The 13919-nt window shown below is 48.0% G+C and overlaps 1 protein-coding gene across 1 annotated transcript in view; it reads left to right on the forward strand.

The window, feature by feature from the left end:
- The first annotated feature begins 1406 nt into the window (after positions 1-1406).
- Positions 1407-13919, forward strand: part of bent (projectin protein bent) — a 56320-nt gene continuing 43807 nt past the window's right edge. Inside the window, exons 1-17 of the mRNA XM_026813104.1 lie at positions 1407-1755; positions 4166-4676; positions 4887-4908; positions 6526-6688; positions 6821-6962; positions 8262-8397; positions 8587-8790; positions 9080-9381; positions 9964-10181; positions 10265-10670; positions 10757-10929; positions 11010-11260; positions 11342-11507; positions 11938-11973; positions 13157-13207; positions 13281-13337; positions 13625-13690. Of these exons, the coding sequence (XP_026668905.1) occupies positions 4364-4676; positions 4887-4908; positions 6526-6688; positions 6821-6962; positions 8262-8397; positions 8587-8790; positions 9080-9381; positions 9964-10181; positions 10265-10670; positions 10757-10929; positions 11010-11260; positions 11342-11507; positions 11938-11973; positions 13157-13207; positions 13281-13337; positions 13625-13690 (2706 nt within the window). The 5' untranslated portion in view covers positions 1407-1755; positions 4166-4363. The remainder of the gene's footprint in view (positions 1756-4165; positions 4677-4886; positions 4909-6525; positions 6689-6820; positions 6963-8261; positions 8398-8586; positions 8791-9079; positions 9382-9963; positions 10182-10264; positions 10671-10756; positions 10930-11009; positions 11261-11341; positions 11508-11937; positions 11974-13156; positions 13208-13280; positions 13338-13624; positions 13691-13919) is intronic.

The raw sequence follows: 13919 nt of genomic DNA on the forward strand, positions 1-13919 counted from the left end.
TGAGCGGGTCTTTAGGCTTTTGGTTATAGATTCTAATACGCAAAGATAGATTCAGCGGTGAAGGGGGCGATCGTGTATATTTAGAAAAGTGCTCGGCTCGTGCCAGAACCGAGAGAGACTCGTATCTCGACACCGCGTGCGTGCGAGATTTCTCCCCCTTTTTCGCGATCTCCCATCTCCCATCTCCCGTTTATTGCTCACTATCAACCTTTTCCCGCGTCTCGCACCACTTACCGATATCTCATTCGCTCTGATTCAACCTACTTTCCAACAGAGAGATTCCTAGGAGAGGAATTACGCACGATACTTCTACGTACGTACGTACGTATGTATGTATGTATGTATTTATCGCAAATGCAGATGTAAAGTGGATTGCAAAGAAATTTCGTGAGAAGTCGATCGTGGCGACGACGAAGCGACGCGACGCGACGACAATTCGATTTTCGTCGGTGAGCTAATTCCGAACCCAACAGGAACAAGGAAAGAAGAGGAGAGGCAGTGGTATCGGCGCGTATTAGTCAGACGAGAGTCGCAGGAAATTTGAGCAAACGTATCGACTCGGTATTCGATCCAAGTTTTGAAATCTGGCCAGGAACGTCTCGCGATCGCGTAGAAATTCGAATACCAGAGTTAAAGAGCTCGCGAATTAAAACGGTGACGACATCGTTCGCAAAAAAAAAAACCGTCGCGCGTCGTACGCGAACTGCTTATTTTCGTCGAACGGCGGCCAAGACCCACTTTTTCTTGTTCCGAGCTTCTATTTCCTACCCGCTATGATATCTCTCTATCTGTTCTCGATGGATCATCGTGATTCATCGATCATCGATTCTCATTGACGCATTTAGCTGTTCATGCACGTACGGTATCGAGTCCTACACAATTATATTTAAGGATAAGAGTCTAATTTCGACTCGGGAATGTCGTCGGCGCGACATTGTTGCACGCTGAATTTACTGGGACCGATTTAGTTGGAACAATAATTAATCGGTCGTAAGGTCGCAAGATCTTTTTTCAAGCTGGGTCAATGCGATTCGCGAAACATTCAGCGGTCGTTATTTTCGCCAGAAGAGCGCACCTCCGTACCCCCGCACCCCCTTATTCCCCACCGCTAATTACATGCTACGTACGAGGTTTCAAGTTCAATAGCAACGGAAGCGCCAAGAACAAAGGGTGTAAGCGCAGGCGTGAAGTGTAAAGGGGTGGATCTACCCCTTAAGGGGCGGCGAGCCGTGCGCAGGACTCGGTGATCAACGTTGGGAATCGGGCTCGAGATTCTGAAGCGTGGGTGTGCAACACTGTACCCATCGACGAGGTGGGGAACCACCCATTGCCAGTGCAGAGAAATTCTCGGGGAATCGGCGCCGACGCAGAGGTGCCAGCCTGGACGTGGAGGTGCGACCAGGATGTTCCGTGCGCTTAGTTGGCGCGCGGGGTCTGAGACCAACACAGCCAGAGACCAAGATACCTGGTATCCGTCCGTATAAAAGAAGAGGGACAGGGCTGAACGAACGGAATACGTGTACAATACAGTTTAAAAACGGAGCAACAACGCGAAACGAATACGACGACCACGACCGAGACGACCGAACGTTTTCTACACTACTCTCACTTTCTTTTTTTGTAACATTTTATTTCGCGTGCTCGCGTTTCGTTTCGAGAATCGATAGTGCGCGGGAAACGCGTCGATCTACGCCGAGGTGCCAGGAACCGTAATAGGATTTTCTTTGGAAGGTCTTTGGATATCTCACGCTTCAAGTAAGTCACCCTTTCGACACAGGATCGAATCGACTGGGTCGCAGAGATCCGATCTGAACGGTGGATCGCGGGTGCTCCTGGTGCTTCAGTGCTTAAAAGTGTTACGAGTGCCCCCCTCGCGTCCACTCGGAGATCGCCGGATCGACACGGTGCGAATAAAAGAGGTAAAGGCGTCTACACCCTTGCCCATACTCGGACGGAAGAGACCGGTAGAAAATCTACCTCCAGTGGTAGAAACTGGTATACGGACGAGTCTGATGCGTCGTCGTTGCGTTGTCGTCACGTCGTCCCGCTGTCATAATTGTTCGCCAGATACGTTCGAAGATCAGTGCTCGATTCCCGAATCTTGAAACTCTGCTCGTGACTAATTGCCACGAGTCTGCTACGGTCGCGAACTATTCGTAGACCACTATCTAGGTATCTAGGCTCGAAGTCTGCTTATTTTTAGAAGACGTAACGTGAGGAGGAACGGTTCATTCGCTGTTTCGGCCGTCGCTGCCTCCATCCGTTTTCTCACCGCTCTCGCCGCTGATGCACGATAAATCCGATGCTCGCCAGATCCGACGAATAATTGCACCTGTTGATTGCCAGGTGCCTGCTCGAAATTAGCACGGGACGATGACTGATCCATCGTTTTCGACGTTCTTCGTCCGTCGCGCCTTCCCGATCGAAAACACTGCGTTCGCCTCTTTTTAGACACGCCGAACGTTGCTCAGCCATTTACTCGAGTATTTTCGACGACGTGTCCCAAAGATGTGTCACGCAGAATGTTCCTCGTCCACCTGATCTCGATTCTATTCGTCGAGCTTTCTTCCATCAGGAATTCGAAATTGAGAATATCTTCGCGAGGCTGGTCACCAGAACTTGAATCAGTCCACGAAAATAAATCCAGAGGAAAGTAGAAGGGAGTGTGACTCGCGATCCATTTTTAATTGTCGCTCGAATTCGTCAGCGTTTGCGTCGGGTTATCCCTTTGAATCGAAGAAGTGGATCGTCATCGTTTCGCGATCTCTATCAGAGAAATGAGTACAGCGATATTTTCGTCTGGTAATCTCCTAACAATGTTTCATTCATTCTTTTTATAACCGTACCTTCGTGCCGTCAGGCCACTTGTTATTGGGTCAGTCTGTCATCGAGCATATCGCGTCGCGAGAAGACAATAAAATTATGCCAAGTCAGTCGCGGGGGGAGGGGGTAAAAATGTTGAGACATACGCGCGCTCCTCCTCTGTCACGACACCTGTTCATCCGTCGATCACTTCGCGCATCGAAATCTCACTTACGTCGCAGAACAATGCCCAATCATCTTCGTCGTATATCATACTTGGAAAATATGCTGTTCCCTCGTAAGAAAAGTTTCAGATGACCGTCGACGCCGACGCACGATTCTCGACTACTCGCTCGTTACAGATTTTCGAATTCTCATCGACTCGATTTCGTTTCGGAATTTGCAATTAAAATTGTTCATCCTTCTATGCATCGTTAATAGAATTGGAGTGTACGGACGCGTTCGAACATCCCTTTCGGTATTCGCTTCGGTCATTCCCTTCTTCAGTTGGCACGCACGAACCTCTCCTGTCAAAAGTGTATCTCGAACAAAGAGCAAAGAACTCGCGGTTGGAAAGGTCGACTCGAGTCTCAGTTTCGCAGAATGGAACATCGAGTTCGTTAACCCAGAATTTCGATTGACCACGTTTTCATCCCTTCTTCGTTCGCCTCGAGGACAGAGCTTTTTAGAATTCGCCAAGTTCGACGCTACGAAGCGCAAAGGAGAAACAAGATGAGTGGAAAAGGGTGTCGAATGATCCGAGGAATGTCTCGAGGCGCCGTGCCAAGTCTTACCGCGACGTCGTTGTAACACTTGGTCCATTCTTGATTCCACATTATCCGCTTCTTCCCCCGCCGCGATTCACCTCTCGCCTCGTCGCTCCTTGTCGATCGATTCCGATCTTCGGTCGTCGATCGCGGGTGACGTTTGATTCAGCGATTCGTGATGACTCCAAATCGAATCTGGATCTGATCGCCGATCACGGTCAGATCTACTCTCGAGAGAGACCGTTCTGTCTTCTCCTGTTACGGTGTATGTACAGCTGATTATCGCGAATCGAACGCATACCTCTTCACAGTTATACGGCAAACGTAATAACCGATTACCGAGATAACTGGTTCACCTATTTTCGAGCCAAGAGTCGTATTAATAATAGAAGTGTTACGCAATTATTCGGCCTTGGGCGTCTTGGAAAATATGCTTGGAGTCACGAATTCCACGAAAATACCGTCTCTACCGTTTCACGCTCACGGTCCATTCGCACCGTCCCGATCTCGCGATCGTCCGAATCGCAACGCGCGAAACCAGTTAACAAATTACGTCGGCAACGTCTTGAAAACGTTTTGACGTTTCCAAACGGCAGGTATCGAAGCGTCGAAACTCACCGAAGGCGGTAGGGAGAGTTGGATGGTGCCGCGGGCCGGCACCGTTTGAACCCCCCCGACCCTCAGTGAACCTTTCTCGGAGACGTAGAGAGGAGAGGGAGAAGAGAGGAAGAAGTCTCTGTGAGGACGAGGGTGGCGTGCCACCCGAGGGAGAGCGGTAAGGGCGACCCAACACCATGGGGGTCGCCGACGATTTCGCGCCGAGCTTCACCCAGAAGCCGCAGCTCAGGCAGGAAGACGACGGGAACCGACTGATCTTCGAGTGTCAATTGATCGGCTCGCCTAAACCGGACATATCATGGTACCGAGGCGAGACGGAGCTCAGTCCGGATTCCAGGACCAACTTCAAGATGCAGAGCATCGGGACGAACAAGTTCCTGGTCGTCCTCGAGCTCGACGACGTCATCGAGACGGACGCGGGCTTGTACAAGGTCAAGGCCAAGAATAAGATGGGCGAAGTCGCAGCTTCCATTAATCTGAACTTCAGCCGTGAGTAGCAGATTCTTTTGTTACCACACGTCGCGCAACGGGGTACCGTAGAAATGTCCAAGAGTCGCTCCCTTTCATCGATAGCAGCAAAACGTTCGCGACCCTTTGTACTTCGTTTCGCTGGACGTGCGTACGCGATCCTTAAAGTCACGAACTTTCACGATCGAGCCTCGTACGACGATTCGAAATAATACTTGATTACTTTTCCAGCTGTCGACGAGCCTAGGGAGAAGTAAGTTCGAAAGATTGCGTTTCGACGAACGTTTGTCGCTTCTCCGGGCTCTTTACACAATTCTGCTTTTATTTCTGCCATTACTTTTGTTGTTATTTTTGCCGTTACTTTTGCTTTTCCTTTTACCGCCGTTATTAACTAGAATCGCTTCGCTTTACACGCTTTTCTCTTTTTGTACAGCTGCGGAAGAGACTGACAGAGAAGGGTGAGTGGTGTCGCTTTTCTGCATCTACGTTGACTAACCGCGAGACGAGAACGAGATCGGTCACGTTGACGAGAGAAATCTAAATTGCAACGAGAGCGACGGTGTTTCGTCCGGAGTGTTTAGAGTTTAGGTGCAACGTGGCTGACTAATAATAATCGTCGTGGAACGTTGGCTATTTTTGGGCGCGTTCACGTGCGCTCACGCGCACACGCAGTCCGAACGATAACGGAGAGCTCGATACGGTTTTAACGATTGAAAATTTCTGTTTTCCACCCACGCGTACCGCGACGTAGAAATAGAATCCTCCTCTTTAACCAATAACGTTTATTACCTTCGACGCGTTCAAGACCTCTCCGTCGAGCACTCGTTACGCGTGTGGGCGGTGGATTTATGATGTTGGCCGCTCGATGCTAGTACGGCAATTACGGGCTACTTAACTGACGCTCCGAGAATTCGAAAGACGGATAGAAATTGGGTCGAAACTTTGTTCTCCGGGGACGACAAGCTCGGGAAGGTGTTATATTTTCGGATCGATTTCCCCGGATTTCTAAAAGTAACGCGAGCTTTTTTTTTGTTTCTTTCACGAATCGCGTACCTACGCGAAACGTATAATAAGACGAATCGGTCGATCGACGTTGTGAAAATCCGAGGGAACAGCTGCAGCCTACTTCTTCTCAGAATCAACGGCTAAAGTTAGTCTCGACGTTCCTCGCATCTGCCATTCTTTTCGTTTCACGCTTTGGAACCAGCCCCGCCTCGTTTTATCTTTCTTTTCGAATGCCGGCGCAGGCAGCTCATTGGATCGACCGTCGTCGATCGGATCGGAGATTTTAATGCGAAACAAGAATCAAGGAGAACGCATTTTACTCGCGATCTAGGCATCTCGTTCACGGCCTGAGTATCGTTCCGATCATCATTCGTTACATTTTATACACGTCGCGAATCCGCGTACCACGGAACCGAATCGCAGCATTTACAAGAGCGGAACGTTGAACTCGCGTAAAGAGACCCTCGTTGTCAGGGAATTCGCTGAAACGAATCGATCGTAAGTAACGCGCACACGTGACGGCGGCGCGGCCAAACGTGTAAACTGATCGTAACGAGAGTAGCCGCTGGCATCGATTCCCCGAAATCGCATTAAACTTAAGAGCGACTGCACGATCTCGCTATTTTGCCAAGTGGTTTTCAATTTTTCTTTCCATCTAGAAAAGTTGCAAAACCCGTTTGGCTCGTCCGACCAAGCACCGACCCGTTCTACTGTAAATTAGCCCGCTGTAGCCAACATCGCGAATCCTATCGTTGTAACTTGATCCGATCCAACGTTCTAGCATGCTAACGTTTGTCGTGTCGAGGGTCTAGCGAGTAACCGTGCACCAGTCGGATACACTTGAACTTTTGATCTGCGGTTGCAGACAAATCGATGGAATCGCGCCAACTTTCGCGAAGAAGCCTGCTATCAGACAAGAGGACGATGGTAAACGATTACTTTTCGAATGTCGCATCACAGCCGATCCCACGCCCAAGGTGACGTGGTTTCACGATGGGGACATGGTCAAAGATTCGCCGAGGCACAAGGTTCGTTCCGATCCCATCGACCGTAGATTCGACGGTCCGACGACGGTTCAGTGTTCAGAGCCGAACCGAATACGTCGACGACCATTGGTTCTCGCTCGATTCGTTACCGGATAATTCAACGACCGTTTTCAGCTCACCGTCGACAAAGATGGCCACTCGTACTTCGCAACATTGGAAATTAAGAACGTGACCGTCGAGGATGCTGGCAAATACAAGGTCACCGCGAAGAACGAGCTCGGCGAATCTAACGCCACCATTTCCTTGAACTTCGACAGTAAGTACCATGCAAAATTGGTGATCAGGCCTTGTCCACGCGTCGAGCAAACGCCGATACAGTTCACGTCTATGCCCAATTACCGGGACGACGTTCATGAGTACCGTGCACCCTGCACGCGTAATAACAGTCAAGATTGGTCCATTCTGCGAACCTAAGATTCCGTAGACGTGAACTGGATCGTCGTCCATTACCTACTTTTCCACTTTTCCACTTTTCTCATTACGGGGATGTATATCGGTAATCGACGTCTTTGATTCCCCCTGATATCTCGTCTCACTACCAATTACCACGACCTGTACATTGCTTTATTCATTATTTTTTCTGTTCACCTGATCGTCTTTTTGTTTACCCATTATTCTGTCTCGATTCGTGCGTGTGACAATTTATTTTTTAATTATTTACTCGGTCGAGCAATGAGCACGTATCGATTGTCGGCTCGATGAAACGAGCGACGATATACAACCCAGACGATTAAAATGTTTAAAGGAAAAGGAGTAGGTACCGGAAGTTGGTAGATCGCAAATGGAAATACGATTAATCCGTAACGAAAGCTGCTTCGATCACGTATTAATTCCGCGATTGGCATTCCACGAGTACCCCGTCGTCTGACCGCGAGTCTCGCTCGCCCGCGCACTATGGGAATGGGAACGGGAACGGGAAATGGAACGCCGATCGCAACACGCTGACGCTTCGTTAGGTCGCTACGATTCACGTACACGCACACATTTTATTCTCATTCTGCATATCATCACATCGTTTGCCGTGTGACTGTGACGTTGATGTAACGCGATTCAGAACGTAGTAGACGTGTCCACTCACACGTTTTCTAGCTTGCACTCGAAACAAAAACTAGCTTGCAACCAAAAATGTGAATAACAGAAGAGACACGTGTATCCGAGATACCGGTACAGACAGTACACGCAAGGGAAAGGGTAAAAGTCTACGGTCTACAGACAGGATAGCGAGGGTGCGTATCCTCGTATCACGTCGCCATCGCGCGTCGCTCCACGCGTTTCCATTCCGTTCTTTTATTCGTCCAACGATGCAACGGTTTACTTGTTTATGACGATACGCGACGACGACGTGATACCAGGATACGGAGACGAATGGACACGCGACGAGTGAGAAGCAACCTATAAGCTAGGAGGATTTGAAAATCGATACGTAGCTCTGACCTTGGATCGAAGGGCTTAAACCTTCCGCAGCCCGAGGATGTAGACGAGGGTGCGAAGGGATTAAGCGTAAAAAGGTTGTTGTAAGGATTTTGGAGATCGCAGCTCGTTTGTATGAACGTAGGCGACGAGGCACCGGTCCCCGACGACGGTATTAAACCGACGTTCACCGAACGACCGATCATAAGGCAATCGGAGGACGGTAACACCATCACCTTCGAGTGCCGATTAGTAGGCGACCCAAAACCGAGCGTCAAGTGGTAAGAAACAACCCTCCTCCCCCGCACGTTCACGGAAGTACGATCAGACGGCCTTCTAACGTTTTATCCCGGAGGAGAATCGACGCTCGCGTCGAGTCGCCGCATGCTTACGCGAATTTTTTCTACCTGTCTCGTACTTCCAATCGCGAAGTCGAAAGTTCCTGCAAAATGAAACGTGGCGATGATTAGGTATCACGGTAGCGATGAGGTGAAAGAGGGTGGAAGATACGGGATGTCGTTGGAACTGGATCAAAAACTGTATCATCTAGCGAGGTTGAGGATCGACAACGTCGCAAAAGGAGACGCCGGGGAATACAAGGCCGTTGCGAAGAACAAGCACGGTCAGGGCGTGGCCACCATCAACTTGAACTTCGAGGGGGGTGACAAGCTCAAGTATGCATCGAGACGGTATTTCTCCTCGCGTCGCTGCATTTCTTTCACAGGATTCGATCTCGGTTATGCTCACGGTGACCGCCGTACGATATACGTATACGTCGACGAGTACTATCGGTCTCGTCGTTGAAGAAACGAACGAGATTCGTCTCGTTGAAAATGAGCACGGTCACCGTGAGCATACCGCTTGCCGGCGACGCGACGGAACGGAATCGTTACCGAAAAAAAAAAAACAAATCGCGGATCGTCTCGATGCCGCGCCGAGTGTTTCACGAGTGGATTTACGCAGAATACCAGACGGTAAACCGCCGCGTTTCCCAAAGAAGCCGACGATTCGACAAGAAGGGGACGTGTTGATCATGGAGTGTATCTTGGAAGCTCACCCGGTGCCGGACATTACCTGGTACCAAGGCCAGAAGCCCATCGCCGACAGTAAACGCGTGAAGATGTCACGCAAGGCGACCGGGAAGGACGCGTATTTGCTCACGCTCGAGATCTCGAATCCGACGAAGGCCGACGGTGGAAATTATCGGTGCAACGCGTTTAACAACTTCGGCGAGAGTAACGCCAACATCTCTCTCAACTTCCAAGGCAAGTCGACGCGGCATGCCGCGTCTCCCTGGCTACTCTCTTTCCGATCTATTCGCATCGGTGTCGCACGCGTTGTCTCGCTGCTCGCGTCGAGCATCGGTCGTCATCTTCGTCACGGCGAGATTGTCCGATGCGAATGGCTCGGACTCGTCGCTCGTTGCTAGTAGCCAGCCGAGACGCCTTCCCTCTCGGTTTCCTAGCACGTATACGTACATATTTATCTGTCTCGACGTCGAACTCGAATTTCAAACGGTTCTTGGGAGAATCGATCGTCTATTATCCACTTACGCATGCATGTACGAGTATATGAAACGAAAGGCGTAAACGTTCGGTCTCGTCCAGTCGGGTAAGTCCGCAGTACGTTGCGCTATCGCTGACTAATCAGAGTTCGTTCGTTGCTTGTCAGTTAAGTGCTCCTGAATTTCTCGCAAGAATTCAGGAGCACGTGACTTTTACTAGTTTTACTAATCGACCGACGAAGTAGCTCGTACGAGCGAGCAATCGAGCCACTTCCGTTCGAGCCGGAAGTGGTCGTTGGTCAACTCTCGGTCGCGTCTAACCGTGGATCTTTCCAAGATGCAGAAGAAGGACCCGGTTTCGCACCCACGTTCGTCGAGAAACCACGCATCATTCCGAACGAGACCGGTACACTGATCACGATGAAGTGCAAGTGCAAGGCGAACCCGAAGCCGGAGGTCACCTGGTTCCGGGGGACGAACGTCGTCAAGCAATCTTCCAAGATCTCGATCAAGATCAACACCGTGGAGGAAGACGTTTACGAATTAATCATGGAAATTAAGGTGAACATTACAACGGTTTTTCTATGAACGTTTGTACTTTGTCCATGTCGCGAGATCAGTCTGGCAGTGAACGATCGTTCCAGGATCCTTCGGCGCCGGACGGCGGCACTTACAGGTGTCACGTGAAGAACGAATACGGCGAGAGCAACGCTAATCTGAATCTGAACATCGAGGCCGAGCCGGAACCCGAGGGCGACGGACCGACCTTCGTCGAGAAGCCGAGGATTCAGTCTCAAAATCAGGGTAAACTCGTAATCATGGACTGCAAGGTGAAAGCGAATCCAAAACCGGAGATCGTGTGGACTCGCGCGGGTCAGGTGATCAAAGAATCCTCCAAAATCTCGCTGAGCGTCGTACAAGAATCGGAGGACGTGTATTACATCAAATTGAGTCTGAACGATCCAGGACCCGACGATTCGGGATTGTACAAGTGTAACATCAAGAATGCTCTCGGCGAACTGAACGCCAACTTGACGCTCAACGTCGAAAGTGAGACTTGATTCAGATTTTTATGATTCTACGACAGCTTTCCAAAATGCTCGTCGATCCTTAATTCATCATTTCTTCCTACGCAGTTATTCCGGTGATCAAGGAGAAGCCGAAGGTGATCAAGATCGTGAAGAAGAAGACGGTCGTGGTCGAGTGTCACGTGCTCTCCAAGTTCACGCCGGAATGTACTTGGTTCAAAGAAACGCAAGCTGTCAAAGAGGACAACAGGCACAAAGTGCACGTGGAGCAAGTGAAGGACGTGCGTGAAACCTTCTTACGAACTCTATATCCTGGATCTTGTCGTTAGAAATAGCTGGGTAATTCGATTTTTGATAATAGGGTGAATTCGCTGTGAAATTGGAAATCGAGCAAGTGTCGGCCGCCGACAAAGGCGTCTACAAACTGGTCGCCCGAAACGAGAAGGGAGAGGCGACGTCTCAAGTCGTGGAGGTGACAGAAATTATGGAAGAGGGAGAAAAGCCTAAGATAAAGTCCGGGCTGAAATCGATAACGATCGAGGAGGGTAAATCGGTCGAGCTCGTCGCCAGTCTCACGAAGCAGGACCGCAAAGTGACCATCACCTGGTACAGGTGAATGTCTTTACTTCTTCAAATAATTTCTTCGTTTGAAACAATGCGGTCGCGATATTTGACGTTCGTTGGTCTTCGCAGAGACACCACGTTGATCAAGGCCTCTAAAGACGTGATGATATCTTTCAACGGTACGGACATGAAACTGACGATCACGTCCGCTTCCACTTCGTTCACCGGCAACTACAGGGTCGTCGTCAGCAATGACTTCGGTCAGGACGAATCGTCGGCGCGGTTGATCGTCAAGGTAAATTCGAAATTTGATCAGGCACAAACCCGTATGTACTTCGGCCTGTGTCACCCGTTCGACTCACTTATCGTTTCGATACGTACCCCCCCCCCATACATATTTTAAAAATTGTTCTTTCCTATATTATGTGTACTTGAACATGTACGTGGTTCCGTCATTAAATGTTGCATGCGACACCTTGTACGTATTGTAGAAAAAGGAAGAGGAGGAGAAGGACGAAGAGGAGGAAAAGAAGAAGAAAAAGAAGATCGAAGAGGAGAAGAAAAAAGAAGAGGAGGAGAAGAAAAAGGTAGAAGAAAAGAAAAAGATCGAGGAGAAGAAAAAAGAAGAGGAGAAGAAAAAGGAAGAGGAGAAGAAAAAGGTTGAGGAGAAGAAAAAGGTAGAGGAGAAGAAAATCGAAGAGGAGAAGAAGAAAAAAGAGGAGAAGAAGGTAGAAAAGATCGAAGAGAAGAAGGAAGAGAAGGTAAACTGTCCCAAATCGAAATCCATTTTGTTTCTCGTAATCTGTTTACCCCTTCGTGACTAATGCTCTACACTTCGTGACACGCTCTTACGCGCCACCTCCCTTTTTGTCTCTTTCGCAACAGGCAATATCTTTTTGATGCCCTCGGTAAATGACAAACCCTGTTTTGAATTATTTTTTAAGGACACACTCGACAAGAGACCCAACGGTATCGACAAACCTGCCAAACAGGAGGTACGGACGACCATTTCTTTCTTTCTTCCTTCCTTTTTTTGTTTCTAGACAAAATTGATAAATTTTACACGTTCTGGGAACACAAATACAGAATCATTTAACTCCCTACGGTTCCTAGCTCTTGCATTCTTGTCCTGGTCGCGTATACTCGTCCCACGTATGTGAATATTAAAAACCAATGAGATAAGAGAGATGATTCGTAGATATAAATCGGCGAGTATGCAATAAAATGATCGTTTCTTTTTCTGTTTCAGAAACTGGAAGTGTTGCAGGTCAGTGATAGATATAAAACGTTTAATTTAATTTTAAGAGTGGCGAAGTATGCGCTCGAATTATCGGCTTGTCGATTCCACTGCGAACAATTAGTAGCGTTCAAGCATAACCAATCGCTTACTTTACTTTCACGTACAGCTTCGCTAACGAATACTTGGTCTGTTTCAGCTTATCGCAGCTTCATTTTTATTATTGCCGTTCGTTCACAGGTACGGACGACCAGCCGAGTCGAATCAATACCGATCGGCTGATCAATACGCTTCATTATTATTATTTTGCCCTAAAAACTGAGCTTTGCAATAAATCTTCCATACTCCCTCCTTTCATTCCTGTTTGCGTGCTTTTTCTGCTGTGCTGTTTGATTTTGTAACGCATGTTAACACCGTTAAGTCTATTTGTAAGAACGAATTATGACTTGTATAATTTTGCGTAGAAGAAACCGGAAGAGAAGAAAGAAGTTGAAAAGGTAACTATCCGAAAATGTATAAATTTTATGTAAGACTCGTTGAAGCGAGCCGATATGTAAATTAATCGAATGAAATTTGCCTCTGTACACAGAAAAAGGTTACCAAGAAAGAGGAAGAAAAGAAAGAAGTAAGCATATACTTTCAATTTCATTCGATGAATTCCTAAAAATGTTTCAATTTTTGCACTGCGTTATTCTTTGTTCCAGGAGCCTGCCCTCAAAACAGAGAAAACCGTGTCTCGAAAACAATCTATCAGCAGAGTAAGTAATTCGATTCTACGTTGTTTAACAAATTGTCATCGACATCGATTATTTCATAACGATCTCGCGACAGGTGGAGGAACTGAGGACAGAAAGCCGAAGAAGTTCTCTGGTGACAACGGATGAAAAGGTTGAACAGATTTTTGCATTCGGCGAAACTCATTCCCAATTTATAACGCGCGCTATACACCGATTGCTCATACAGATCCAACATATTTTTTTTATTATTTTTTTTCAAACACGTAGACGTTCCAAGACGGCCGCGCATCCCCGCCCCCGCGACGCTTTTCCATGCAAAAGGTACACGAGCACTGAACCGAACTAAAGCTGAAGCAAATTTCCAATCGAAACATTCATTCCTATACGATACATCTACTACCTGTTCGACTAAACGACTCTTTTTCAAATGTTATGCAGACCGAAGAAGAAGTGACGACGGAGAGCCGACGGTCATCCATCGTCGAGAGGAAGGTGACAGAAAAGGTAAAAGATTTCATATGGTATCTTTCTGTTGTTCGAAACTCTAATTGCCGAACTCTCGTTATTAATATCGTACGTCCAAAGTTTTTGTGTTAGTCAAGTAATTAAGGATGTATTGGCTATACAGTCAATCCCAGAAGTTAATGTACATTAGAAAAACGCATTTCCTATAATTAAAAAGAAATCAGACGTCGGAAGAACAATGCTAGTAATAAATAGCTACGTGCCAAAA

This window comes from Ceratina calcarata, unplaced genomic scaffold, assembly GCF_001652005.2.
Source record: "Ceratina calcarata isolate Rehan_Ccalc_2016 unplaced genomic scaffold, ASM165200v1 scaffold310.2, whole genome shotgun sequence".
NCBI classification, from domain to species: domain Eukaryota; kingdom Metazoa; phylum Arthropoda; class Insecta; order Hymenoptera; family Apidae; genus Ceratina; species Ceratina calcarata.